General features: G+C 63.1%; 2 protein-coding genes across 11 annotated transcripts in view; both read right to left on the reverse strand.

Moving 5' to 3' along the window:
• Window positions 1-9,291: 9,291 nt before the first annotated feature.
• SUSD2 (sushi domain containing 2) lies at window positions 9,292-15,670 on the reverse strand. 2 transcript variants are annotated; one of them, XM_002722557.6, is made up of 15 exons: window positions 15,486-15,670; window positions 14,335-14,542; window positions 13,983-14,134; window positions 13,404-13,571; window positions 12,858-13,032; window positions 12,565-12,766; window positions 12,393-12,478; window positions 12,046-12,314; window positions 11,806-11,949; window positions 11,536-11,694; window positions 10,843-11,091; window positions 10,418-10,690; window positions 10,142-10,321; window positions 9,952-10,054; window positions 9,292-9,857 (listed from the first exon to the last, which is right to left on the reverse strand). In XM_002722557.6, the coding sequence occupies exons 1-15, from the start codon at window positions 15,547-15,549 to the stop codon at window positions 9,833-9,835; spliced, it is 2,457 nt and encodes an 818-aa protein (XP_002722603.4). In that variant the 5' UTR covers window positions 15,550-15,670; the 3' UTR covers window positions 9,292-9,832. The 2 variants fall into 2 exon arrangements, with proteins under 2 accessions (XP_002722603.4, XP_089179092.1); XM_089322966.1 differs by having other exon boundaries at window positions 14,335-14,571; window positions 15,486-15,649.
• Window positions 15,671-16,692: 1,022 nt separating this feature from the next.
• The window catches only part of CABIN1 (calcineurin binding protein 1), a 135,896-nt gene continuing 128,081 nt past the window's right edge, over window positions 16,693-24,507 (reverse strand). For all 9 annotated transcript variants that reach the window (XM_089322960.1, XM_051837088.3, XM_089322961.1 and 6 more), the window contains 5 exons: window positions 24,269-24,343; window positions 21,047-21,329; window positions 18,360-18,512; window positions 17,142-17,371; window positions 16,693-17,055 (listed from right to left, as the gene is read on the reverse strand). In XM_089322960.1, coding sequence (XP_089179086.1) covers window positions 16,912-17,055; window positions 17,142-17,371; window positions 18,360-18,512; window positions 21,047-21,329; window positions 24,269-24,343 — 885 coding nt within the window. In that variant the 3' untranslated portion in view covers window positions 16,693-16,911. The remainder of the gene's footprint in view (window positions 17,056-17,141; window positions 17,372-18,359; window positions 18,513-21,046; window positions 21,330-24,268; window positions 24,344-24,507) is intronic.

Consider the following 24,507-nt stretch of genomic DNA (forward strand, 5'->3'; position numbering starts at 1 on the left):
CCAACAAAATAAATAATGACTGCAATGGCCAGAGGGCCACAGTGGAGGAACCAGGAACTCCATCCAGGTCTCCCGTATGGGTGGCGGGAGCCTGAGTGCTGGAGCCATCGTCTGCCACCCACGGTCTGCATTAGCAGGAAGCTGGGGGCAGGATCTTGTGCTGAGAACTGAACCTGCTAGGTAGGAAGTTAGAAGCTCGCCTGTGTGTGGAAGAGGGGCCCAAGAAAACAAAGCACCATGGGAAAGAAAGCCTTTAGCAGTCCCAGAAACCACCCCGGATTTTACCTGGCGAAGTCCTGCTCAGACCCCGATAACTTTCCAGAAGGTTCCAGCCATCTCCAGGGGAATCCCCTCTGCCCAGCACCCGGGGGCTGCCCAGTCTGATAACTCTGGGGAATAAACCCCTGGGAGGGATTTTACCTGTTTCGTACCCAGTTCAGAAGGGGGGAGCTGGTGGCGTGGTGCACTAGGTTAATCCTCTGCCTGCAGCTCCGCCATCCCATATGGGTGCCGGTTCTAGTCCCAGTTGCTTCTCTTCCAGTCCAGCTCTCTGCTGTGGCCTGGAAAAGCAGTAGAAGATGGTCCAAGTCCTTGGGCCCCTGCACCTGCGTGGGAGAGCAGGAAGAAGCGCCTGGCTCCTGGCTTCAGATCGGTGTAGCTCTGGCTGTTGTGGCCATTTGGGGGAGTGAACCAGCGGAGGGAAGACCTTTCTCTCTGTCTCTCTCACTGCCTGTAACTCTACCTGTCAAATAAATAAATAAAATCTTTTTTTTTTTTTTGACAGGCAGAGTGGACAGTGAGAGAGAGAGAGACAGAGAGAAAGGTCTTCCTTTTGCCGTTGGTTCACCCTCCATTGGCTGCCACGGCCGGTGTGCTGCGGCCGGCGCACCGCGCTGATCCGAAGGCAGGAGCCAGGTACTTATCCTGGTCTCCCATGGGGTGCAGGGCCCAAGCACTTGGGCCATCCTCCACTGCACTCCCTGGCCACAGCAGAGAGCTGGCCTGGAAGAGGGGCAACCGGGACAGAACTAGTGCCCCAACCGGGACTAGAACCCAGTGTGCCGGCACCGCAAGGCGGAGGATTAGCCTAGTGAGCCACGGCGCCGGCCAATAAATAAAATCTTAAAAAAAAAAAAAAGAGGGTAGGGGGAAGGAGGAGTGGGAAGAACTGGGTCCTGTTCCCTTATAAGCCCCAGTCTGAATGGCAGGTGCATTCTCTCCATTAAACCCCGTAGCCTTGTTCTCCCCAGGCTGCGTGCCTGGGGCACCCTCTCTCCGATTGTGTCCCTGTCTGTTCTGATGGATGCCCCACCCCATTAAACCTGGCTACCTTGCTGACCACCACTCTCCGTCTCATGTCTGAATTCTCTCGTGAGAACAAGAACCTATTCTGGAGCCGATGCTGAGACAAAGTGGGTTAAGCTGACGCCTGTGATGTTGGCATCCCATGCGGGTACAGTTCAGGTCCAGGCTGCTCCACTTCTGACCCAGCTCCCTGCTAATGCACCTGGGAAAGCAGCAGCAGAAGATGGCCCAAGGCCTTGGGCCCCTGCACTCACATGGGAGACCTAGATGAACCTCCTGGCTCCTGGCTTTGGATCGGTGCAGCCCTGGCCATTGCTGGAGTTCACTGGCATGAACCTGCGGATGGAAGACCTCTGTCTTGGTCTCTCTTTCTCTGTCTCTGTAACTGTGTCTTTCAAATAAATAAGATAAATCTTAAAAAACAACAACAACAAACTAGCTAGGGCTGGGCCAGGCTGAACCCAGGAGCCAGGAACTCCATCCGGGTCTCCCATGTAGGCAGCAGGAATCCAAGTACCTCAGCCATCAACTTCTGCCTCCAAGAGTCTGCACACATAGGAATCTGGAATAGGGAGCTGGAAGGGGGTATGGCACCGGGCACACAGCTGTCGGATCTCCAGGCCAACAGTCTCCCGACCACAGTGGCCAGGCGCCCTCTTCTGCGCCTCCCAGTTTTGTGAATGGATCTCTAGGGTTTGTGAATGGATCCCTAGTGGCTGTGTTTTGATTCTGACAAAAGTTCTAGGCCCAGTGGCCAATCTTGGGGTTGTTGTCCAATCCAGAGGCCACTCAGTGACCACCAGTGTGCTGCCTCCCCCAGCGCCTCTGCACTCAACATCCCAGCACACCCACCATAAAGGCGTCCTCATTCCGGAGATCAATAAACAAACCAGACTTAAAAAGAAGTGATAGTGGTGTAGGATAAGGCAGGTAAGAGGTTAGGTCAGGAGTTGGAAGCCACACCTCCACCCAACCCGTCAGTCAAATGATCCCTCCCCCAGCATGTACCCTGGGGGCGGGGGACCACGTAACCACAGCCCTTTTCAAGCCTTAAGAAGCCGGGCGACAGCCAGGGGGCGCTCTGTCTTCCCGTGGACTCACAGGAAGCCTGAAATTCTCTCTCTCTCTCTCTCAGCACTAATGCCCACGTCGGTGTGCTTTCCTCACCTTTCAAGTAGCCTTTATCGCTTGGTATGTTGTGTTTCTGCCTGCACTTAATACTTAGAATGCTTTTAATTCTGAGTAAGAGGCAAGAGCCTGGAATAGGGATTTCGACTCTGCCTCGCTCACAATAATCGAGGTGCAGCGGGTTAAGCTGCTAGCTTCCTGTAGGATCGCTGGTTCAAGTCCCGGCTGTTCTGCTTCGGATCCAGCTCCCTTCTAATAACACCTGGGAAAGCAGCAGGAGATGGCCAAGTATGTGGGCCCCACACCCATGTAGGAGACCCGGGTGGAGTTCCAGGCTCCTGGCTTCAGCCCAGCCCTGTCCTGGTCATTGCAGACATCTGGGGAGTGAACCAGTAGATAGAAGATTCTTTCTCTCTATCTCCTTGACTCTGCCTTTTAAACAAATCAATCTAAAAATATCAATGAATAAATAGAAATAAATGACAAACATACAGCAATTGAAATCGCAGATGTTGGTGGGTGTTTGACACAGGAGCTAAGATGCCTCTCGGGACCCTTTTTTCAGGTTTTTTCTTTTCTCTCTCTCTCCCTCTTTTTTTTTTTTTTTTTTTTTGACAGGCAGAGTGGACAGTGAGAGAGAGAGAGACAGAGAGAAAGGTCTTCCTTTGGTTCATTTCCCAGTGGCCGCTGTGGCTGGTGCGCTGCTGCCGGTGCACTGCGCTGATCTGAGGCCAGGAGCCAGGTATTTCTCCCGGTCTCCCATGTGGGTGCAGGGCCTAAGGACTTGGGCCATCCTCCACTGCCTTCCCAGGCCATAGCAGAGGGCTGGCCTGGAAGAGGAGCAACCGGGATAGAACTAGTGCCCCAACCGGGACTAGAACCTGGGGTGCAGGCAGAGGATTAGCCTATTGAGCCACGGCGCCGGCCTTTTTTCAGGTTTTTTCAATGGTCTTTTGGTCTAGCAGCATAGCCCAGGGCCTGTGTTCGAGTCCTGACTCCATTTCCTATCCCAGCTTCCTGCTAACGTGCAGCTGGGTCCCTGCCATCCACCTGGGAGACTCCCGGTCGAGTTCCAGGCTCCCAGCTTTGGCCTGGGCCAGCCCTGTGGTAGGCATCTGGGGGTGTGAACGAGCAGATAGGAGCTCCCTGTCTTATCTCTCCGCTCTTCATCACATGACTAAGCCTAAAACCTAAGAAATACATCACCTGCAATAAAAATCTAGGAAGAGGTTTTTAAAAAGTGAGCATTTCATTTTAAAACCTGAAGGTGAAAACAGTAGGAAATGATGAATTATTGGGGCGCAGTGGCTCCCACACTCCATATGAGCACCAGTTTGAGTTCTGGCTGTTCCATCTGTCACTTCGCCCCCAAAGGGTTGCAACAGCCAGGTCTGGGCCAGACTGGAGCTAGGAGCCAGGAACTCCACCCTGGTCTCCCACATGGGTGCAGGGGCCCAAGCACTTGGGCCATCTTCTGCTGCTTTCCCAGGTGCCTTAGCAGGGAGCTGGATCGGAAGTGGAGCAGCTGGGACCTGAACCAGTGCCTGTGTGGAATGCCAGCGCTGCAGGCGACTATGCCACAGCTCCGGCCCCTACACAACAAAGTCGCCTCCTTCCTGTTTAATATCCTGGTTTGTGTGTGTGTGTGTGGGTGGGGGTGGGGAGTCCCTGTCCTTTCTCTGGGGGAAGCTTAGGGGAATCTCAGCTGCCCTGCCCCAAGTATGTTATGAGATACACCAGGAATTTTAGGAATTCCACACCCAGGAGGCCCTCCACCCACGGAGGCAGCCCAGACTGGGAGGAGGGAGGAGACAACGAGGGAGGACTAATACCCAGGTGCATAAACACTCCAGTCTGGATGCAGGACGCCATATTTGAGTGGGGTTCGAGTCCCGGCTGCTCCCCTCCCAATCCAGCTCCCTGTTAAGGTGCAAAGACACGAACCTGTATTTTAAAGAGCTTAATTGGCTTCCTTTGCAAGCCTAGAACCCAGAAACACTTGGTTCCATGACATAGCAAGGGGAAGGGCTGAAGCAAGCCGCCACCCACTCACAATGTGTGTGTGTGTGTTGGGGGGTACTTCCTTCCAAATCTGCTTTCCTGGTAAGATGCCGCAGACCAAGCCACAGAAGGCAACTGTCCGTTTGCACCGGAGCATTGTGGGTAACCCTTGGGCAAGGATTAGGGCAGAGGGGCTTTATCTGGCTGCTCCGAAGCTCTGATAAACAGCTTGGTTATCTCCTGTGTGGTGAGCTGGAACTTAGTGCAAGTGACTCCATTTTGATTTTCACCCTGGCAGATGCAGGAAATTGGTCTGCAACAGTGGTCCCCTGTCATATTTATTATTTATTATTTTTTTTTTGACAGGCAGAGTGGACAGTGAGAGAGAGAGACAGAGAGAAAGGTCTTCCTTTGCCGTTGGTTCACCCTCCAATGGCTGCCGCGGCCAGCGCACTGCAGCCGGCGCACCACACTGATCCGAAGGCAGGAGCCAGGTACTTATCCTGGTCTCCCATGGGGTGCAGGGCCCAAGTACTTGGGCCATCCTCCACTGCACTCCCTGGCCACAGCAGAGAGCTGGCCTGGAAGAGGGGCAACCGGGACAGAATCCGGTGCCCCGACTGGACTAGAACCCGGTGTGCTGGCGCCACAAGGCGGAGGATTAGCCTAGTGAGCCGCAGTGCTGGCCTATTTATTTATTTTTAAAAATATTTGTATATTCATTTGGAATGCTGAGAGAGAGAGAGAGAGAGAGAGATCTTCCATCTGCTAGTTCTCCAACAGCTGGGGCTGGGCCAGGCTCAAGCTAGGAGCCGGGAACTCCATCCTGGTCTCCCATGTGGACACAGGGGTCCAGGTACTGGGGGCATCCTTGGCTGCTCTCCCAGGTGCTTCAACAGTGAGCTGGGTGGGAAGTGGAGCAGCCAGAACCGGAACCAGTAGTGCTCACATGGGATGCTGGCGTCCCAGGTGGCAGCTTCACCCGCTGCACCACAGCGCTGGCCTCACTCCCTGCCATTTTTATTTAACAAAGACCTGGGTTTCTTCACCAAGGACAGCGGTGTTTAAAGAAGCGAGAGCGAGAGAGCCCACTGGAAAAGCCCACCAACTGGGGACTCATTCAGCAAACAGCTTCTTAGCTGGTTGAGTTTTTTTTTTTTTTTTTTAATAAAACATGCACACAAGATTTATTAACACGGTGAAAGAGATGTGACAGCTGTCACAATCCAAATGTCACCCATGTGAGCTCTGACAAAAATACTAAGTAAGGTGCAGGCATTTGGTGCACGGGCTAAGTTCCCCCTGGAACACCCAGAGGCCCGTAGCAGAGTGCCTGGGTTCCAGTCCCAGCTCCTCCACTTCCCATCCGCCTTCCTGCTAATGTGCACCCGGGGGGGCAGCAGGTGATGGGTTAAGTACTCCTGGCTCTGCCACCCAGGTGGGGGACCAGGATGGTGCTTCCTCCTGGTCTCCCATGGGGTGCAGGGCCCAAGCACTTGGGCCATCCTCCACTGCACTCCCTGGCCACAACAGAGAGCTGGCCTGGAAGAGGGGCAACCAGGACAGAATCCGGCGCCCCGAACAGGACTAGAACCCGGTGTGCCGGCGCCGCAGGCGAGGATTAGCCCAATGAGCTGTGGCACCAGCAAGAAGAAATCTTCAAAATAAAAGTTCCTCTACAAGGACATCTGCTTAGTAAGTGTTTGTCCAACCCCAGATAACAGCGTTGCAAAACATCTGATGTCATCTTCCTCATTTTTGCTTTTCAAATCGTCCCTTGTCTCAATGCTGCCATGGCTTGCTTTTTTTTTTTTTTTTAAAGATTTATTTATTTATTTGAGAAGCAGAGTTACAGAGAGAGGTAGAGACAGAGAGAGGTCTTCGATCCGCTGGTTCACTCCCCAGATGGTCACAAGGGCCGGAGCTGCGCCAATCCGAAACCAGGAGCCAGGAGCTTCTTCTGGGTCTCCCATACATGTGTAGGGGCCCAAGGATTTGGGCCATCTTCTGCTGCTTTTGCATAGCAGAGAGCCAGATCGGAAGAGGAGCAGCTGGGACTTGAATCAGCACCCCTGTGGGATGCCAGTGCTGCAGGAGGAGGCTCAGCCCACCACGTCACAGTGCCAGCCCTGCCACGGCTCTCTATGGCACATGTGTTCCCGCTGCAAGGCTCTGCTGTTGCAAAATCCACAGCATTAGCTTGTAGTCTCTGATCGCTGATTTGTTGGGCTTTTTTTTTTTTTTTTTTTTTTGACAGGCAGAGTGGACAGTGAGAGAGAGAGAGAGACAGAGAGATAGGTCTTCCTTTTGCTGCTGGTTCACCCTCCAATGGCCGCCACAGCCGGTGCACCACGCTGATCCGAAGGCAGGAGCCAGGTGCTTCTCCTGGTCTCCCATGGGGTGCAGGGCCCAAAGACTTGGGCCATCCTCTATTGCACTCCCGGGCCACAGCAGAGAGCTGGCCTGGAAGAGGGGCAACCGGGACAGAATCCGGTGCCCCGACCGGAACTAGAACCCGGTGTGCTGGCGCTGCAAGGTGGAGGATTAGCCTAGTGAGCCGCAGCGCCGGCCTGATTTGTTGGGCTTTTCAAAAGGATTTATCTGCTTATTTTGAATGGCAAAGTGACAGAGAGAGAATGAGAGAGAGCGAGAGCGAGAGCGAGAGAGCTCTTGCATCCTCTGGTTCACTTCCCAAGTGGTGGCCACAGTGGGAATCAGGCCAGGTTAAAACCAGGAGTCAGGAGCTCCATCCAGGTCTCCCACAAGGGTGGCGGGGAACCAAGCGCCTTCCCAGGTGCCTTAGCAAGGACTGGATTGGAAGCGGGGCAGGTGGGACTGGACCTGGCCCTCCGATGTGGGATGTTGGTGTCCTAAGCGGAAGCTCTCCCTGCTGGGGACCAGCACAGGGGCTGGAGAAAGAGCCTGGAAGCTCTGGCGTGGCCCCCATGGGTCGGGTCTGGAAGCAGCTTGAGGATGGCTGTCCACTTCTGCTGCCTTCCCCTGTTTGGACTGGGAGTTCAGCCTCGATCTTGGCTGGAACAGGGGTCTGAGCCAGCGCCTGCTCCCCCTCCGTCTCCTCCCCTGGTTTTTATCCTTTGAGCCTCAGCAGAAGCCGGGACTCCTCCAGGAAGCCCTCCTGATTGCCCCACTCCCGCCACACTCTCACAACTCACAGCACTGACCAGCCCCTCCTCCCTGGGCTGGGAGCACAGGAGCCTCCAGGAAGACGTGGCCCGCAGTGGCACTTGTCCACCCTTGGCGGTGGGGGTGGGGATGCCATTTCTGGCAGTTCCCTGCTGTGCCTGTCCCTGTCGCCTGTCCCAGCATCTGCTCACAGTGGGAGCCCCTAGTTAGTAGGACGGGGAGAAAAGTCGGTGGGGGTCGTCCGAGGCCAGGCTCTCCCTGCCTGCTCCCACCTGCTCCAGGCTCAGATGCCCCCTCTGTGCCCCCCCAGGGGTGGCGCTGGCTCCTCCCATCACCTGCATTTCCAAGACCCTGCGCTATCTCTAGGACGCCCACTGGCACAGGGGGAGAGGGTCGGTGCTGCGTCACCTCTCCTCCAAGCCCTGGGGCTGCTCTGTGGAAGACCGCTGCCCGCTGGGGGGAAGGGGTCCCCTCCTGGCGGTCTCTGGGGACCTCCTGCCTTTGCCCAGGGTCACAGCCTGGGTCAGGTGGCTGGTGGGGCTTCCCGGCCTGGCCTGCCCCTGGCACTGGGAGCACCTGCTGTCTGGGGCCAGGGCACCCCTCTTCCTGCTGGGGGGGAGGTAGGGGGTAGCCCTAGAGCCATCCTGGAGGGAGGCAGGTGTCGGGGCCTGAGAATGGCCCTGCTGCCTCCCCACGCACACCCCGTGTTCTACAACCACTTCTCCTGAGCCTCTGCCTGGTCTGTTCCTTGACTTGGAATAACCTCTCCCACCCGCCTGAGCTCTGAGAATGTGTCCCGTCTTTGGACCCAGGCTGGGGTCTGGGACACCTCCAGATGGGACTGCGGAGCTGTGAAGTCCATCAGGACCCCCCCCCCACTCCGGTCCCCTGTGAGTCGGCTGGACCAGGAAGCTGACCTCAGCCACTGACAAAGGCCTGACCCGGCCTGGCTGGGCACAGGGATGTCCTGGGGACTCTGGTGAGGGAGGGGGGATGCAGGAGGGGCATGCCAACCCTGCCTTACCCCATCTGCGGAGGAAAGTACCTGCCCAGCAGCCAAGAGGCCAGTCCTCGGTCCCACCTTGCCCGGGGCTGCAGCCCCGAGGGGCAGTGGAGCCTGGGCAGGCAGGAAGTGCCAGCTCTGTGCCCCTCCCGGGCACCCCTGCCTGAAGCCCCCACCCCTCACTCTCAGCTCTGGTCCCTCCTGCATGCCCCACTGTGCATGTTCACCTCCTCCAGACGGGACCACCCTCTGACATCTAACTCGCCAACATCTGACCTTGGCACTTCACCAAAGGCAAGGCTGGGCAGGGGGGAGACCTGGACGCCTGAGCAGCCCTCCTGGTTGCCAGGAAATGGGAAGGTGGGCCCTGCTCGAACACTGGGGCAGCAGCTGGCTGCATTCCTCTTGGTCCCGGGGAGAGGGTGCAGCCACCTCCTTGGTCCACTGCTCCTGCCCTCTGCTTCTCCCTTGTGGCCATTCTTGGTACTGCAGTTCTCATGGAGGCCTCCACACACCTGCTGTCCGGGCCACCTGAGGACAGGGGCATGGCCCTGCCATTGTCACTGTGCCCAGCCAAGGAGCTGCCATGTGCTGGGGTCAGGACGGGCAGCCCCAGGCAGCCAGCTCTTCTCAGGGACAGCAACGGTGGGCCTGGCCACCCAGTGTGGCAACCCCTGCTAAGCCCTCTGGAAAGCCCTTGCTGCCGACACTTCCATTTTAAAGCTTTAATGTATTGGAAAGGAAACTCCATCCTGGTCTCCCAAGGAGATGGCAGGACAGCCCAAGTCCCCGGGCTGGCTCATCCTCCTGCTGCTTTCCCAGGCGCAACAGCAGGGAGCCGGCTCGGAAGTGGAGCAGCCGGGACTCGAACATCCATCATGGGATGCCAGTGTTGCCTAGGGGACTCACTCTCTGCTCAGTCTGGGCCTTTCATGCAGGCATGAAAAAGGCAGCTCCGATCAGGGGGCGGGATGGCAGCAGGAACAGGCCACAGGAAGTGAGGGATGGGATAGGAGCCGCTGAGGGCTCGGCCCGGCCCTGGATTCCAGGCTTTGAGATCAGAGTAATGAGAGTCACAGCGTGGGGCGAGGCTGGGCCGCTGGACGCCAGGCGTGGGCGCCTCGGGTCTGAGCCGCGCGCGTCGGCGCTGAGTCTCGGGCCACACAAAGGTCCAGGTCCCAGGTGCCCCGGGCGGCTGCTTCTGGGCCCCAGCGGGCCAGGCTGGCCTCCTCCTCCTCCTCCTCCTCCTCTTCATGGCTGCGTGGGCCACATGCTCCTGGCAACAGGGACAGGTGCGGTTTGGAGCAGGCATTGGGGGCGGGGCGGTCCCAGGGGCTGCTCCCCGCCGTGGGGGGTAGCGGGGGTCTCACATGTTGCCTTTCCTGTGTCGCAGCAGCGCGTAGACAAGGGCGACGCCTCCCACCACGGCCAGGCCTCCGAAGATGATGCTCAGGAGCACGGTGTAGCTCCGCCCTGGAGAGGGGAGGCAGCGGGAGGGTGGGCTGGGGGCCGTGGGGGTGGGGGTGGGGGTGGGGCGTGTGCACCTGGGGGCATCCTCACCTCCCTGGTGGCACTTGGGGGTGGGCGCGGACCAGGTGCCGTCAGCCTGGCAGGTGCTGGTCTGGGCCCCAGCCAGGCTGTAGCCACTGTCGCAGCGGAAGCGGATGGTGGAGCCCAGCGTGTATCTGATGCCTTCCTTGCTCCCGTTGGCGGGAGGGGCCAGCCAGCCACAGGTGACCACTGAGAGGCAGAGGGGAGGTCAGAGGCCTGGGGCGGAGCGGGACTGGGGGTGGGGTCCTATCCCCAGGGCAGGGTGCCCCAAGCCCCCCTACCCACCGGGCTGCAGGCTCTGCACTCGGAACTGGTGCAGCTGGTGGGCGGCCCGGGTGGCGTTGCCCACGCTCAGGCTCCCGGTGGCTAGCACGTCGAAGCTGCAGAACGGGTCGTCCCCACACACTCTGGCCACCTCCTCCGCCTGGCTGGGGTTCAGGCTGGTCTCGTTGGGGAAGAGGGGCCTGAAGTCGGGGTCATGCTTGGGGCGATACAGGAAGTTGTAGACCAGGAACCAGGAGTCGTAGGTGAGCAGGGAGGAGGCATTGTTCACGGCCCCTGCGGGGGAGCGTTTTGGGCAGGCCCAGGTGGGTCTGGTGGTCTGGGGTCTTCCCTGGGCACCACCCCCCCCCACCAACTCCAGAGCCTTGCCCTGGGCCGTGACCCAACCCCACGCCCTCCGCCCAGCCCAGCACCGCGCGCTCACTCACAGTCAGCTCCAAACTGGAACAGCTGCTGGGCACTGGGGTTGGGGGGCAGCACCTCCCCGCTGCGCAGGGTGAAGTCATCCATGGGGTTGTCGTTGAGGGTCCCGAGGAGGCCGCGGGTGTGGGTCAGGAATTTCTCGGGCAGGAGGACGGCCACGCTCAGGAACGGGCCCTGGACACCCACCTCCAAGCCGGCGCCGGACGCCAGCATGATGGATGCTTTGTCGCTGGTGGCCACTGACAGGAACATGCCTGGCACGGGGTAGGGGGCAGGGGTGGGGGATGGGCAGGGTCAGCACCTGGGGGCCCCGTGCCCTGAGGCCCGTGGGACAGGATGGGTGCACTTGAGGGCCAGCTCCGGCTGCAGACAGATGGCTCCGAGGGAGTGCCCAGCCCCTGCAGGGCCCCCCTGCACTGAGCTGTGGCAGCCACGGGCTCCTGGGTCCCCCTGGTGGCAGCAAGTGGACCGTGGCATGGGTGAGCCCGGCACAGGAGGACAGCGGGGCCATCTGTCCGGACATTGAGTCCCGGGCCTCTCTCTGGCCCGTGGGCACGACACGGGTGGTGTGCATGGGTTGAGATCAGCCTTCAAGCCGGGCCCCTGCTCCCTGTGGCCCAAAGCCTCCTCCTTGAGCCCTGAGAAACTCCCTGGACAGCACCACGGCCTCTCTCGGCCCCGCCCGGCCTCCAGCTCACCCTTGAGGTCCATCCAGCTCTGCTCAGCGAAGCTCAGCACCTCCTGGTTAAGCAACACCTCCAGGACCCCAGAGCCGTCGGCCAGGCGCACCTCCACCACATCCGAGTTGCCCTCTTGGACAGCCACCGCGGTCAGCCCCGTGCCCCGGTCCCTCGTGCCTGGGGAGGCAGGTGCAGAACAGGGGGTGGGGTGGGGTTTGTGCGGGGTCCTCTTGGCTCCAGCCTCCCACCCTGCCCACCCAGAGCCTCCCCCCGGAGCCCCGGCCTCACCATTGGCTGATATCCCGGGCTGGGCACGGGCCTGCACCCGCAGGTCGGTCAGAGACGCCTCCAGCAGCACGTACTCCCCACGCCCGTTGAATGTGAAGTTGGTGCCGTCGAAGGTGACGAAGTGTGGGTCGCCAAAGGCAGAGGCTGGAGCAACAGCACAGGGTCAGCAGCGGGAGTGGGGGTGGGGGTGGGGCCCGGCTCTTGGTGCCCACCCCCCTCCCCGCCCAGGCTGGCACCCACCCAGGCGTGGGGGCCGGTAGGTGTGGCAGTCGCTGGACGGGCGCCGCTGCATGTAGCGGGGGCACTCGGGCGCCCAGAGGCAGCAGTAGTAGAAGCTGATGACATCATAGACCCAGTGGGACATCCCGGGCACCCGGGGCGGCCTGCGGTACGGGGGCGAGCCCCAGTCATGCCCACGGTCGGGGGTGCTGCCGCTGGTGGAGTCCGCCGTCAGGAGCTGTGAGCCGTCCTTGGTGTAGCAGCACTGCTGGCCCGCGGCATACTGGGTGCTGTTGGGGGCAGGGGGCCAGGTCAGGGCCATGTCGGAACACCAGGCCTGCCGGCCTGCCCCGGAGCCGGGAGCTCACCTGGCTTGCACAGAGCGTACGCAGTGCACGGCGTCTGGGTGGTAGGTGCACACGCTGCCGTGCTCCAGGTCGCAGCCGTAGTCCGTCTAGAAAGCTCTCACTGTCAGCCCGCAGGCCCGGGGGCCCGCCCCTCCTACCCCCAGCCCCGCCCCGCCCCGCCCCGCGGACTCACATGGAAGCGGCCAGTGTCGGCCCGGGCCTGGGCCAGGGTGCACGGGCAGTCGGGCAGCTCCTCCAGGAAGTTGGGCATCTGGTCGTCCAGCTTCTCCCAGGCCAGGCACTGATTTCGGGCCCAGGCCTCGGGGGCCATCCGGAAGTCGTCTTCCAGGTGCCAGGCCAGCGCATGGTCGTTGGTCCAGAGGGCGTGCACGTCCCTGCGCCGGGTGATGGATGCTCGGGTTGCAGGCAGGGCCCTGCCTCGCCGCCACCCCCCCCCCCCCCCCCGCCCTGCACCCAGGCCCTCACTTCTGCCCAGCATGGTTTTGGCTAGCGGTGATCCTCAGTGCGCCTATTTTCCACTGCTGGTACTGGGAAGGTGCGGGTTTGGGGGTGAAAGTGAAGAAGCCGGAGTTGGAGACGTTGGTGGCCAGGGAGTACAGGTAGGACCACTTGGCAGCCCACTCCTCCGAGTACGGCATCCCTGAGACAGAGAGAGGCCTCGCTCAGCCCCAGGGCAGGACAGGGGCCTGGACAGACAGACAGACAGACAGACGGCTGCCCTGCCGCTCCAGCAGGGAACCTGGCTTGGCTGAATGCTGACCCACCACCCACCCACTTTGGGGTCATGTCCTTCCCTGCCTGGGGCTGGACCCAGGGCCATGCCAGGCACAGAGGATGCACGAAGCAGCTATTTTCCAAGGCGTCAGCTGGGGCCCCACACAGCCAGGCAGCCGCTCCTGAGCCTCGACTCCCCACCCCGGGGAGCCTCACCGCGGCCATGCACGCACCCCAGGTCCGCCCTTCTCTCGTCTCTAGGAGCCCCAGAGCTCCCGCTGGCTCCCGGAGCCTTACCCGTCTCCTCGTAGCCCCAAAGCTCAATGTTCACAGCCTGCGTGGGCAGCGCCGAGCGGTCCCAGGTCAGGCTAAGGTTGCCCGTGGTGCCGGGGGTGCCGTAGTATTGCCAGCGCGTCTCATTCACCAGCTGGCTCTTCTCCATCTCAGACACTTTGTAGGGGTGCACTGGGGTGCAGAGGGGGAAGCAGGGCTGAAAAACGCAGATCTGGGGTGTGCCTGGAGGCCCTGGGGTCGAGGGCTGCTCCAGGACAAGGCATTGCAGCGGCTAGGGGACCATCTCCCCCAGGGCAGGCTGGGAGGGGCGGGGGCGCCCCTGGCCCTCCTCCCTGGGAGACTCCTGCAGAGCCCACTCCTCTGGGCTGGGACTCCTGTTTGGGTGCCAGGGGGTGTGGCAGGGGGGACCCAGGAGCCAAGGGATCCCCGCCCCTGTAGTTGGATGGGGTGGCCCGCCCATGGGACTGGTTCAGCCAGAGCCGCAGGATAGATTAGCGCTGGGGAAAGTCCCCATGGGCTCAGGATACAGGAAGGAAACAGGATGGGACGCAAGGACGGGACATAGGGGTGCCAAGGGCTCACTCGCCAGCCAGGTGCCCGCCCGAGGGAACGTGCGGCCGTTGTCCATGGAGACGTTGAAGGGGATGTGTCCAGTCTCGTAGAGCAGGGGCGACACGCAGTGCACCCGCCCCTGCGAGTCCACATGGCCCAGGGTGTCGATGCTGTCCTTAAACCTGGGGGAGGGGGCCGAGGTGCGGGAGTGGCTGGGCCTCCTACCCTCCCCCCTACGCCCCAGGGGAAACCCGTCCAGCCGGCTGTCCCTGTGGCCTCCAGCCTCTCCTAGGACCCAGGAATCCAGCCAGCCGGCCCGCGGGCCTGGGACCCCTCCCCCAGCAGGCACAGGGATGGGCGTGTGGCTGGCGGCACCCCCTACCTGCAGATCACGCCATCCGTGGGGTTGAACCACTGGAGGTGCTGCACCACAAGGTCTTTGCCCCCCATCATGGAGCCCGAGGAAGGCACGATCTTCAGGCAAAACGCCTGGAAGTCTGAGCAGCAGGTGCCAAGGCCAGAGCAGGTCGGGTGGCAGGAGCAGGGCCCATTCCGGTCCCCGCAGCGCAGGGAGCAGCTGTCCTGGGCACCTGGGGCAAAGAGCATCCGTGGGGGAAAGCTGAAGGGAACTGCCCGTGAGAATCGGAGTACCACAGATCCTCAAGACAGGGGCCCACCGTTGTCCCAAGACCTTGACTTGGGCCTGGGGACCTGTGTGGACTCCACGAGGCGGGCATCACCCTGGGGGGGGGGGGGATGCACATGGATGAGGATCCCTCTTGCTTGCCAGGGCTGGGGTCTGGGGTTGTGGTTGCTAAGAGTCCCATTTGAGCCCCATGGGGGTGCCCGGGCTGAGAACCCCTCCAAAGAGAGTCCCGCCTTGGAGAGAGGTGGCCGGCATCACAGGGCTCCTGCCCTGTGCCCATCCCCATCTCCTCTCGAAGCCAGGCCAGGGCCGGGCTTGGGCCAGAGCCACGTGGCCCCGTTTCGCTAAGTGCAGTGCTCAGCACTCAGGGGCATCAATCAATATTTATTGGCCCTGGGACACGATGGCTCAGGGAGGGGGGACAGCTCAAGGAGGTGCGGGGAGTGTGGTGGCAGAAGGGGACTGAGTGACGCTTTCCAGCAAGGTGGGAGACAGGCTTAGGGGGCCGGTTACACCCAGCCCAGGCTGGGGCCGGGGACGCCTGTTCTGGAGCCCAGGCTCGGCTCCACTCTCTGAGGACCAACATGCAGCCCGGGGTTTCCCGTATGATCTCACATCCTGCACCGGGGGCTCAGGATGCAGGCCAAGGGTCTTGCTGGCGGAGCCCGTGGCCTCCCTCCTGCAGTGGGGAGCACGGTGCAGCGGCACAGCCCACAGTTCTCACCCTGGTCGGAAGCCCCTGGCTCCGTGGACCCTCAGAATTCCTCCCCCAACCCTGGATCGCTCAACAGATGGACAGAGATTGCCCGACGCGGGTGTTCAGCCCTGGGCCTGGTTGCAAGGCGGGCAGGCAAACAGGGGTCGGGAAGGGCAGGGTGGGAACCTACCTGCTGTGGGCCTGGGGCCTGTTGCCAGCAGCAGCAAGGCCCAGGGCAGGAGAACCAGCTTCATGGTCCGGCCCGTGTCTGCAGCCAGCAGCGCCCGCAGTGGCTCAGAAGAGGAGGAGGAGGCAGCGGGCGGCGGTGTTGAGACGAGTTCAATCTTGGCCGGCCCAGCCCCGCCCAGCAGCCCCGAGCTCTGCGGGCCCCGCCCCACCCCTCCCCGTCCCGCCCCTCGCCCCGTCCCCTCTCAAAGTCCACAGGTGCCGCCTTGGACCAGCGGAGCCCAACCTGCGCTGTTAGCACATTCCTGGCCCACCAGCTGGGGACACAGGGAGGAGGGGGTGAAAGCTCAGCCCCTGGGGACCCTGGGGGAGGGGGAGAGGGCAGGACCTTGGGCACGTGATGAGCCGGATGTCCAGAGGCAATAGCTTTGACCCTGAGTCTCAGCCAGGCCCTGCAGGGTGGGGCGGGGCGGGGCGGGGTGGGGTGGGTGTGGTGGGCCCTCCTGGCCCCTGTCGGGATTCTAGTCTCTGACCTGGGAGCAGTCTCCCATCTGAAGCTGCATGCAGGCCCGCCTGGCCTGGGGAGCACCTTCAAGCCAGGACCCGCCCCAGGGAAGGGCATGCTTGGAGGGCGGGAGTTTTCAGCTCGGCTGCTGGCTGTCAAACAGGACACCCTTTTGGAGGAAGGGAGGCGCCCGGCAGCCCAGCTGGGTCCAATGGTGAGGGCCCAGGCCTGGGGCTCTCGCTGGGACCCTGCACCTGGGTTGGGTGTCAGGCAGCTGCAGTGTGTGAGGCTGGTTCTGCTCAGCACCCGGTGTGTGTGTAGGGTGCAGGTCCAGCCAGGACCCATCCAGCTGGGGCACCTCTGCTTCCAGGGGCCCGTGTCTCATTCAGCCCCCAGTGCCTCTGTGTCTGGCGCCCTCCTCCCCGCCCCCACCCCCAGGCACAGGGGGCACATGGTGGCAAGAAGTGTCCCATCCCCATCCTGGACAACAGAGCCCGTCCCTGGGGGGAGGCTCCAGACCTGGACAGGCGCAACCGGCAGCTTTGGGCTTGGAGCCTGGGCCACCAAGGCCTGCAGGGCCTGCAGAATAGGTTGACCTAACGCCGTGCTGTCACAGGGCCCCGCCCCCACGGGTACATGGGCAGCTCCTCCACATCCCCGTGTGCCAGCCTCACCTGGCGCCCTGTACGAGCAAAGAGTCAAAGACCACTGTTCCATCTTTATTAGAAAAGAAATAAACAAACAAAAAAAACAAAAAAAAGGTCAGAGTGGGTGGGTGGGTGGGTATGGGCGGAGCCTGGCCTGCCCTGGGCAGGGCAGGGGACGGGGTTTACAAAGCCAACTGACATTTCATAGAAAAGGGATGCCCAGCCCGTGCTGGCCAGGTGCCGCGGGGAGGGGGCTGCCTGGGGCCTGGCAGCCGCCCTCAGAGGTCCATGCACTCGTCATCCTCGTCTGTCTCGCTCTCCAGGGAGGACTCCTGGCTGGATGTCTCCAGGACCTCCAGGGCCGGCTGGCACAGGCTCTCCTTCCTTACGTTGGCGGCCGACTGGGCGGACAGGATGGCCGACTGCACGGGGAGGGCAGAGCGGCATGGTCAGGGCCTCCCCATGCCCCCCGCCCCGCCCCCGCCCCTTGGCCTGGCGCCGGGGTCACCTTCAGCTTCTGCTTGGTCTCCTCCGAGATGCTGCCTTTGGGGGACAGCAGGGTGGGCGTGGGCGGCGTGACGGTGATCTCCGGGGGGAACTTGGTGGTGGCCGACGGGATGACCAGCTTGGGCATGTTGGGCAGGAGGCGGGACTTGGCCCGGCTGGGCTCTGCCTTGCTCGGGTGGCCCTCGGGTGGCTGGGCGCTCCCACTGCTGCTGGGGACCTTGGAGCTGGAGGCTACGGGGGGCGACCCCAGGAGATGAGCCTTGCTCATGGCCTCCAGAGCCTGCCCCCTCCGCAGCTCGGGCCACAGCCACCTCCCTTGCTGCCGCCAACCATGGCTGTCTTTTATGGGCTTGCTGTCCTGTGGCAGTGTGCGGTTTCCTCTGTGCTGGTCAGCGGGCTCCCAAGGCCTGCACGCTAGCACTGGGCCCCACCCAGGGTTCTCCTGGAGCCTTCCCTGGGACCCCACAGGCCCTGAGGCATCACACTTGCCTCCCACAACCGGGGTAGCTTGTGCGTCTCTATGGGAGGACACTGGGGCCCCAGCTGCTCAGTCGGTAGCTGGGCTGCCCCAGGGCGAGCGAGTGAGCGAGGACCAGATTTGTGCAAGGCCTGGAGGTGGCTGGGGGGCTGGGGATGCAGGCTGCAGGTCTGGGGCCTGGCAACCTCTGGGGAGCTGCATGAGCTGGGAGCGACCAGGCCGCCTGGCCGGGCTCCACATTCCTCCGCAGCACCATGGCTTTAAAAGGAGCGGGGTTTACTCGGTCCCCACGGGCTGGCGCCACTCCTGCCGTCCTGAGTGGTCGGCGGGGAGGCCCCAGCCAGGGGTTCCCGAGGGGGCCCGGCTGGTCAGGGCAGCTGGTGGGAAAAGGGACGCCTGTGTGGCCCCGCCCAAGCCGGCCACCCCTAGGCTGGCTTGCTGATGTCCCTGGGAGCCTCGGTCAGGGCCCAAGCTCCTCCCTGTGCACACCCACCTCCCTCCTGCCCCCAGCTGGCCCCTGCAGTGGGGACTGGGTGGCTGACAGCCACGAGGCCCGAGCAAGCTGCCTGCCCTCGCCAGGACCCCTTGGTGAAGCCAGAGCCGGGAAGATGAGCTCTGGGGCTCTCCTCTTGGCCCCTGGCATGACAGTCCACCTGCATTGGGCACCTGCCTCGCCCTGCCCCTGCTGCTTCCCCACCACGCCCCTCTCCCACATCCACGGGGCCTCCCAGCTCGCCTTACCCTGGCTGCAGGTGGGCTCTGTGCCTGTCCGGGGGGCAGTATCTGCCGGCCAGCAGGGTGGGTCGGCCGGGGCTGTCTCCACCTGCCGGCTGTGCCTCGGCTCCTGGGGAGGGAAGCCGGGGCCCTCGGCCACTCCTGCCAGCTCCTCTCCCTCTGCAGAGACACGAGACCAGCTGTAGGGAACGGCCTCACCCATGGCCCTGCACCCTGTCCCTGGCGAAGCCACATCCCGTGGCTGTGAGGGGTGGGCGTGTGGGGAGGGGAGGTGTCTCCGGCACCCCCCTGTATGTGGTGGGGGAGTGGCCACCAGAACCCAAACACGCCGGCACCAGACCGCAGCTTCCCTGGCACGAGGCAGGGGCTGGGAATTGGCCTCCGTCGAGCCCAGGACCTGCCGGGCCCCAGGGGCGAGGGCTGCGCCGGTGGCCGCCAGCCAGGCTGTTACTCAGCATCGGCACTGCAGACTCCAGGCCTCTTCAGATCCCGCCAGCAGCCTCTCTCCCCGACTCCCGCATCCTCCTCACTCAGGCCAGAGTCTGCTGCACCCCCCCCCCCCCACCACCTTGGGCCTTTCCCGCCCCGCAAGCTCCTTCTGCCAGGAACTTCCTCCCCCTCTGGCCAGGCAGGGGTGACCGGCTCCTGGGGCCAAGATGGCCTGGGCAGCTGTTGTGGCCCGCCTTGTCTGGGTCTCCTGCCTGCTGGCTTCTGGGTCCCAGAGGAGAATGGAACCTGCCCGGGGCTGCCTGAGCCTTTATCTCCGAATAGGGCCACTCCTTCTCCTGCTCCAGCCTCACCGCGTGGCCTGGCCACTCAGTCACGGCCCCTGTCAACAGCCGGCAGGGTGAGCTCGGGAGAAGGCAGGAGCAGGGCTCCCAGGCTGGGCCCACTCCTGCCAGGCCGCCCCGCACAGGTGGCACAGGTGGCGGTGCCTTGCCCGTCCTCCCCTTGCCTGCAGGGGGTTCAGGCAGGGGGGAGGGTGTGCCTGGGTTTCTGGCTGATAGGAATCTCTGCGGGACAGGAATGTGACAGGGCGTGGCTGGTACGCACTGCGGCAGCTGCTCTGAGTTGGCCCAGGTACAGGCTGCCTCCCCTGATGCTCCGTCCCCGCACCCGCTTAGGGAGGACACCCTGCGCTCGCGTCTATCAGATAGTCTGCCACGTGGGGAGGCGCACCCTGAACCAGGTGGCCCTGTTCCCTTCCCAGGGCCATCCTGGGACTCCTGCGTGGGGGCCTGAGGTGGCGGGGACCTACCTGGGCCCTGGCCATCACAGGAGGGCCTCGCGGAGCTCCCCCGCCTTCCCCAGGCCGCAGGCTCTCCGCTGTGGGAAGCAGGTGGCCAGGCCGGACTCCTGCGCCTTTGGGGCCACTCTCCCTTGCTCTAGGGCAGGCTCACAGTCCGGATGTCCATCCGGCCCGCGTCCCCCAGGAGGTCCCTGGGCCTGGCCTCTGCGGACACACTTCTACCCTGCCCGTTTCTCCCCGAGAGGGCCCGGCTCATCCCAGCAGCGGCACAGCTGGCCGTGCAGGAGGCACCATGTTCCTTCCACGGCAGCTGAAGCGGAGCCAGGCAGTGCCGCTGGCAGACACCGGGGCTGAGGTCCCTGGGCGCGTCTGCCACAGCCTGCGGGGGCGAGCTCCTCGATGGACGCCCGAGCGCACCTCTGCCCGTCCGAAGGCCGCAGTGGGAGGGGCTGTGGCTGGCTGCCTGCTCCCTGGGCATGAGGGCGTCAAGGTCACTTCTCCCGCTGCCCTGGCCGTGCTCTCCACCCTCAGCATCCTGAGAGTCCCCACCCTCGATTCTGCTGTCCAGGCTCAGCCCCCGCCCCCAGCCCCACACTGCAGTCACCGGGTGGCCACACCGCCACATCAGACCACTGCGCCCGGGGACCCTGGGCCTGCTGGGGGCCAGCTCTTGCCTCGTTGTAGAGGATGAAGGACCATCTGTCCTGTGAGGGGGACTTCAGAGCCTGGCCGGGGTCCTGGGTGGCAGGTGGGGCCCAGCAGGATCCCAGCACCAGAGCCGGAGGCGTGCCTACACCAGCAAAGGTGACAGGGCTGCGCCCACTCCCCTCCCTTGCTGGCCTTGCAGGAGCTACCTCAATGCCCCCTCCTCCCAGGAGAGCCACCAGACTCTGCCCTGCCAGGCAGGGGGCCATTCCCAAGGACTCCCACCGAGGGAGCAGCCGGCCCCCTGCCCCTTCCCCCATGTCCTGTCCTGGCTGTGCCCCTTCGTGAGCCACTGCCTGCCCTTGCCCTCCTCCTGCCTGGCTTCCCGTCTCGTGCACATTCAGTGCCCAGGAACCACTGAGGGCCAGGTGCTGGTGGCCTCGCAGTCTGCCCAGGGTCAAGACCCTTCTGGTGCCTACAGGGAGGCCTTGGCCAGGCCAGTTCCCTTCCTGTCTGCTGCAGGCCTTTGTTAAGGGAGAAAAACCAAACACCACAAACTCCCTCGCTCCTCACCAGCCCTCTACACATGGGGAGACTGAGGGAGCAGGGCTGGGGTAAGTGACGCCGGGACTGCTGTCACTGCAGGTGGCGGACCCCTCCCCAGGCTGGAGGGCACCCCTGCCAGCCTCGCATCCACACGTGGGAGGACTTGTTGGCAGCTGTGGTCACAGCGCCTGGGCCTGGTTCTAGTACTGCCGCCCGTGGGGCCTCAGTGTCTGTGTCCAGGGATGGGACTCACCTGGGCCCAGAGCAGCCATGCTGGGCGTGGCCTCGGGCCTGTGTGGCCGTGGGGGCACCGTGTCCTTGGACATCTGCGGGGTGGAGGCTGACGGCGAGGACAGGCAGGTGACGATGGCTGTGGCGGTGGCCAGTCCAGGGCGAGGCTTGGCCTGGGTGTCACCCGGCCGCTGGAGGGCGTCGGCCGGCACTGGGTCGGGGGCTGCGGGGGCCACTGCCGCGGGGAAGAAGTTCTCTCGGCTGTCCTTGGGGTGCTTTGGGGTGGTGGGTGTGTCGCCTGAGGCCTGTGAGGGTGGATGAGAGGTGAGGGAGGCCAGCTGCTCTGGGCAGCCCTGAGCCCACGGTCCCGCGGCACACACGTCTGGCCCTGAGGGTACAGCGGTTTCAGGACAGCACTGTTGCCAGGACACGGTCGGGTAGCCAGTGAGGACTCTGGCCAGGATGCTGGGCATGGGGGTGCAGGGCCCGGTCTGGGGACCACAGGGGTGGGGGGTCAGTCTTGGAAGGGCAGCTTCCCAAGGGGAATGAGCAAGAGGACCTCCGGGTGCTGGGGTCACACGGAGCAGCAGCTGTGCCCCACGCTCCTGGGCTTGACACGGCAGCCTACTAGGACGACCCCCCTGCCACGGCGCCACAGTGCTCAGCGCTGCCTGCATTGGCCAAGCAGGTCCTCTGCCTGTAGCTCCCAGGTGAGCCAGGCCCTTTAGGGCCTCCGAGCCTTTATCTGCACAGTCCCCTCTGCCACAAACACAGGGCCACTCTGTTCCCCACCCAAAGCCCAGCTCTCCTTGGACAGGTGCCTGGGGGGAGGGGACAGGGTGGAGGCAGCCTCTCTGCCCAGCACCCAGCCCACTGCAGGTGTGAGTGCGGCTCTGTTTGCTTCCACCCACAATCCCGTTTCTTCCCAGCCCTATTTCCAGCTCCACGTGCTGGGAGGCAGCCCCGAGCCGAGGGTGTCAGTGACAGGCCTGGCCCTGTGGGAGGTGGGGCAGGAGAGTCCCGGGGGCCTGCGGCAGTGCCATAGTCCAGGTGGCAGGTTGGGCAAGTGCATGGCGGGGAAGCCGAGCGCGGTGTCCCTGGCCCTGTTCAGGAGGGGGCCTTGGCTATGAGCCGGGCCCTGAGCCTCTGATTGTGACCAGAGAGCCCTCCAGGGTGCACGTGGCTGCCATGGCAACAACTGGGATGGACTGTGAGCAATATGGACGCTCCCTGAGGGGCTGGACACGGTCCCCTTTCCTCGTGCTGGGCAGAGGTGGGCCCAGGTGGCTTCCAGCTGGGTATGAGGACTGTGGGCTCCTGTGGGTTGGGGTGCAGCTGGGGTGCCCCAGGGAGCACCCTGTCCCTGGGCCTGCACTGGACATGGGGCAGAGGATGCCATCGGGGGGCTTCTCTTACTGGAAGGATGAGGGGCAGGAAATGGCCCCCCAAGATTAGGCTGGACAAGGGCAGTCAGATTACAGCAGGCTCTCATCCTGGCCCAGGCTCTGGCAGTCTTGGGTGGGAGGTGCAGAGTTCCAGGGGCACCCACAACTCATTGGCACAGAACATGGCCACGTGGGCCTGAATGTCCAGGGGAGGCCTCAGGACTACAGGGCCACCTCCCCACACCCATCTGCACCCCAAGAGGGGACTGACATGGCCCTGCAGTAGGCAGCCCAGAAGGTAAGGGCCTGGGTCCCTGGGCTCTGGCCACCCCCATGCCCCAACCTGACAGAAATCCCTGCCTGCTGGGGCCTGGGCTGTGGCCTAAAAGGTAAAGCCATCGCCTGACATCCCATACAGGCGCCGGTTCCAGTCCCCGCTGCTCCACTTCCAATCCGGGTCTCTGCTATGGCCTGGGAGAACAGTGGAGGATGGGCCAAGTCCTGGGGCCCCTGCCGCATGGGAGACCTGGAAGAAACTCTCAGCTCCTAGCTTTGGCTTGGCTCAGCCCTGGTCCTTGTGGTCATTTGGGGAGTGAACCAGATGGAAGACCTCCCTGTCTCTCCCTCTGTCTCTAACTCTTTCAGAAAGAAAGGATCTGCCCGCCCACGCCCCAGGGGCCTGGAGCTGTGGCTCAGGCAGGTCCTGGTCTTGCCTGGCCTCAGTTTCCCTCGGGTACTGTCAGACGGGAGGGTGAGTTTTTCTGTGTCTGTCATCTGCCACGCCGGGAAGGTGTTCTGCAGCCTCCTCCTCTCCCGGGCGGTCCCCATCCACGTGGGCCCCTGCCCCACTGGGGCACAGATGCTGTGCCAAGGGCCGGGAGGGGCCGTGGTGGCCGAGATGTTCACTCTGGCTTCGTGGGAGTAAGGGAAGCTTCCGCGTGCGCTGGGGGCACTGCCCGCAGGCTGGGGCACATCCTCCAGGAGATTCTGGCCCCGGGAGGACCCCTCCCCCAAAGGCCCCCTGTCTGGCCCACAGCCTGCCTGGTCGAAGCCCATCTGCTGGGCTTCATCACACCTAGGGATGGAGGGCTCGGGCAGGCGTGGCAGCTGACAGCCTATTTTACTGCGAGGAAGCCTGTGTGGACCACTGGAGACCGGAGACCACCGCCGAGGACGAGAGGCTGCACCTACTCAAGCGGCAAGCCTCCACCGCCAAACCCTTTGATCTGCAGCTGCCTGCTACCTGCTATACGACCCCTCACTGAGTTCCGATCCCACCTCCTCAACCACTGGGACCCTTCCATGCCAGACCCTACCCTTGGCTCTTCCCCAGAGCTCAAGACCAGCGCTGGCCCCTGGGGTCCTGCCTCCAGCGGGCCCCTGGATGCCAGCGTCCAGGCCCGAGTCCTCTCCCTGCCCTGTGGTCTGCCTGAGGTGCATGGACTTCTCTCTGTCTTTTCCAGCCTCTGGCCTGGACTGTCCCTCTGGACTGGCAGGGGAGCTTGGTCTTTCTGCCTTCTCAATCTCCTCTCCCCACAATAGCGACGATGCCAACCTCTCTCTCCCCTGCTTTTACAATAAACACCGGGACCCCTCCCCGACCCTTGCAAGGTGGGAGGAGTCCCCCCTGTGCTCCCTGACCCAGCTCCTCATCAGCCAGGCTCCAGCATCTCTTTCTACACCTGTCTCTCGGGGCCACCTTTCCAGGTCAGGTCAGCTGCCGAGGGGGCCCCCCACGGGTTGCACATGCACATCAGCACTGGCAGGGGGGCTCCCCGTGGGCCCCAGGCTCCGCCCACACTGACCGCTAGCCCCTGGTGGGCCCGCAGCCTGGGCCCTTGGTGCAGGGAAGGGCTTACCTGTCTCTGGGCGGCGGCCCCAAGGTGGACCTGGCAGAACTTCACGGCCTGTTCCAGCGCAGCCTCCTCGTCCACCTGAGCAAGCAGACGCAGAGGTCAGAGGGCCTGGGCCCTGCCTGCACGGCTGTCACACAGCAGCTTCCGGGGCACCCAGCCCCTGTGAACGTCCCTGCCCGGGGAGATGGGCAGGTGTTCATCATCTCCCAGGTGGCAGGGAGCCAGGTGCAGAGCCAGCTGCC

The sequence above is a fragment of the Oryctolagus cuniculus genome, chromosome 21, assembly GCF_051225735.1.
Source record: "Oryctolagus cuniculus isolate XC-2025 breed Fujian yellow rabbit chromosome 21, ASM5122573v1, whole genome shotgun sequence".
NCBI lineage: Eukaryota > Metazoa > Chordata > Mammalia > Lagomorpha > Leporidae > Oryctolagus > Oryctolagus cuniculus.

What these genes read in the sequence shown, in the direction of transcription:
- SUSD2 (XM_002722557.6), bottom strand. Translation starts at nt 15,549, where the DNA reads ATGAAGCTGGTTCTCCTGCCCTGGGCCTTGCTGCTGCTGGCAACAGGC. An exon ending in GTACGCTCTGTGCAAGCCAG is followed by an intron (nt 12,315 to 12,392) that starts GTGAGCTCCCGG and finishes TGCCCCCAACAG; the next exon opens with CACCCAGTATGCCGCGGGCC. An exon ending in GAGCTGGATGGACCTCAAGG is followed by an intron (nt 11,092 to 11,535) that starts GTGAGCTGGAGG and finishes ACCCCGTGCCAG; the next exon opens with GCATGTTCCTGTCAGTGGCC.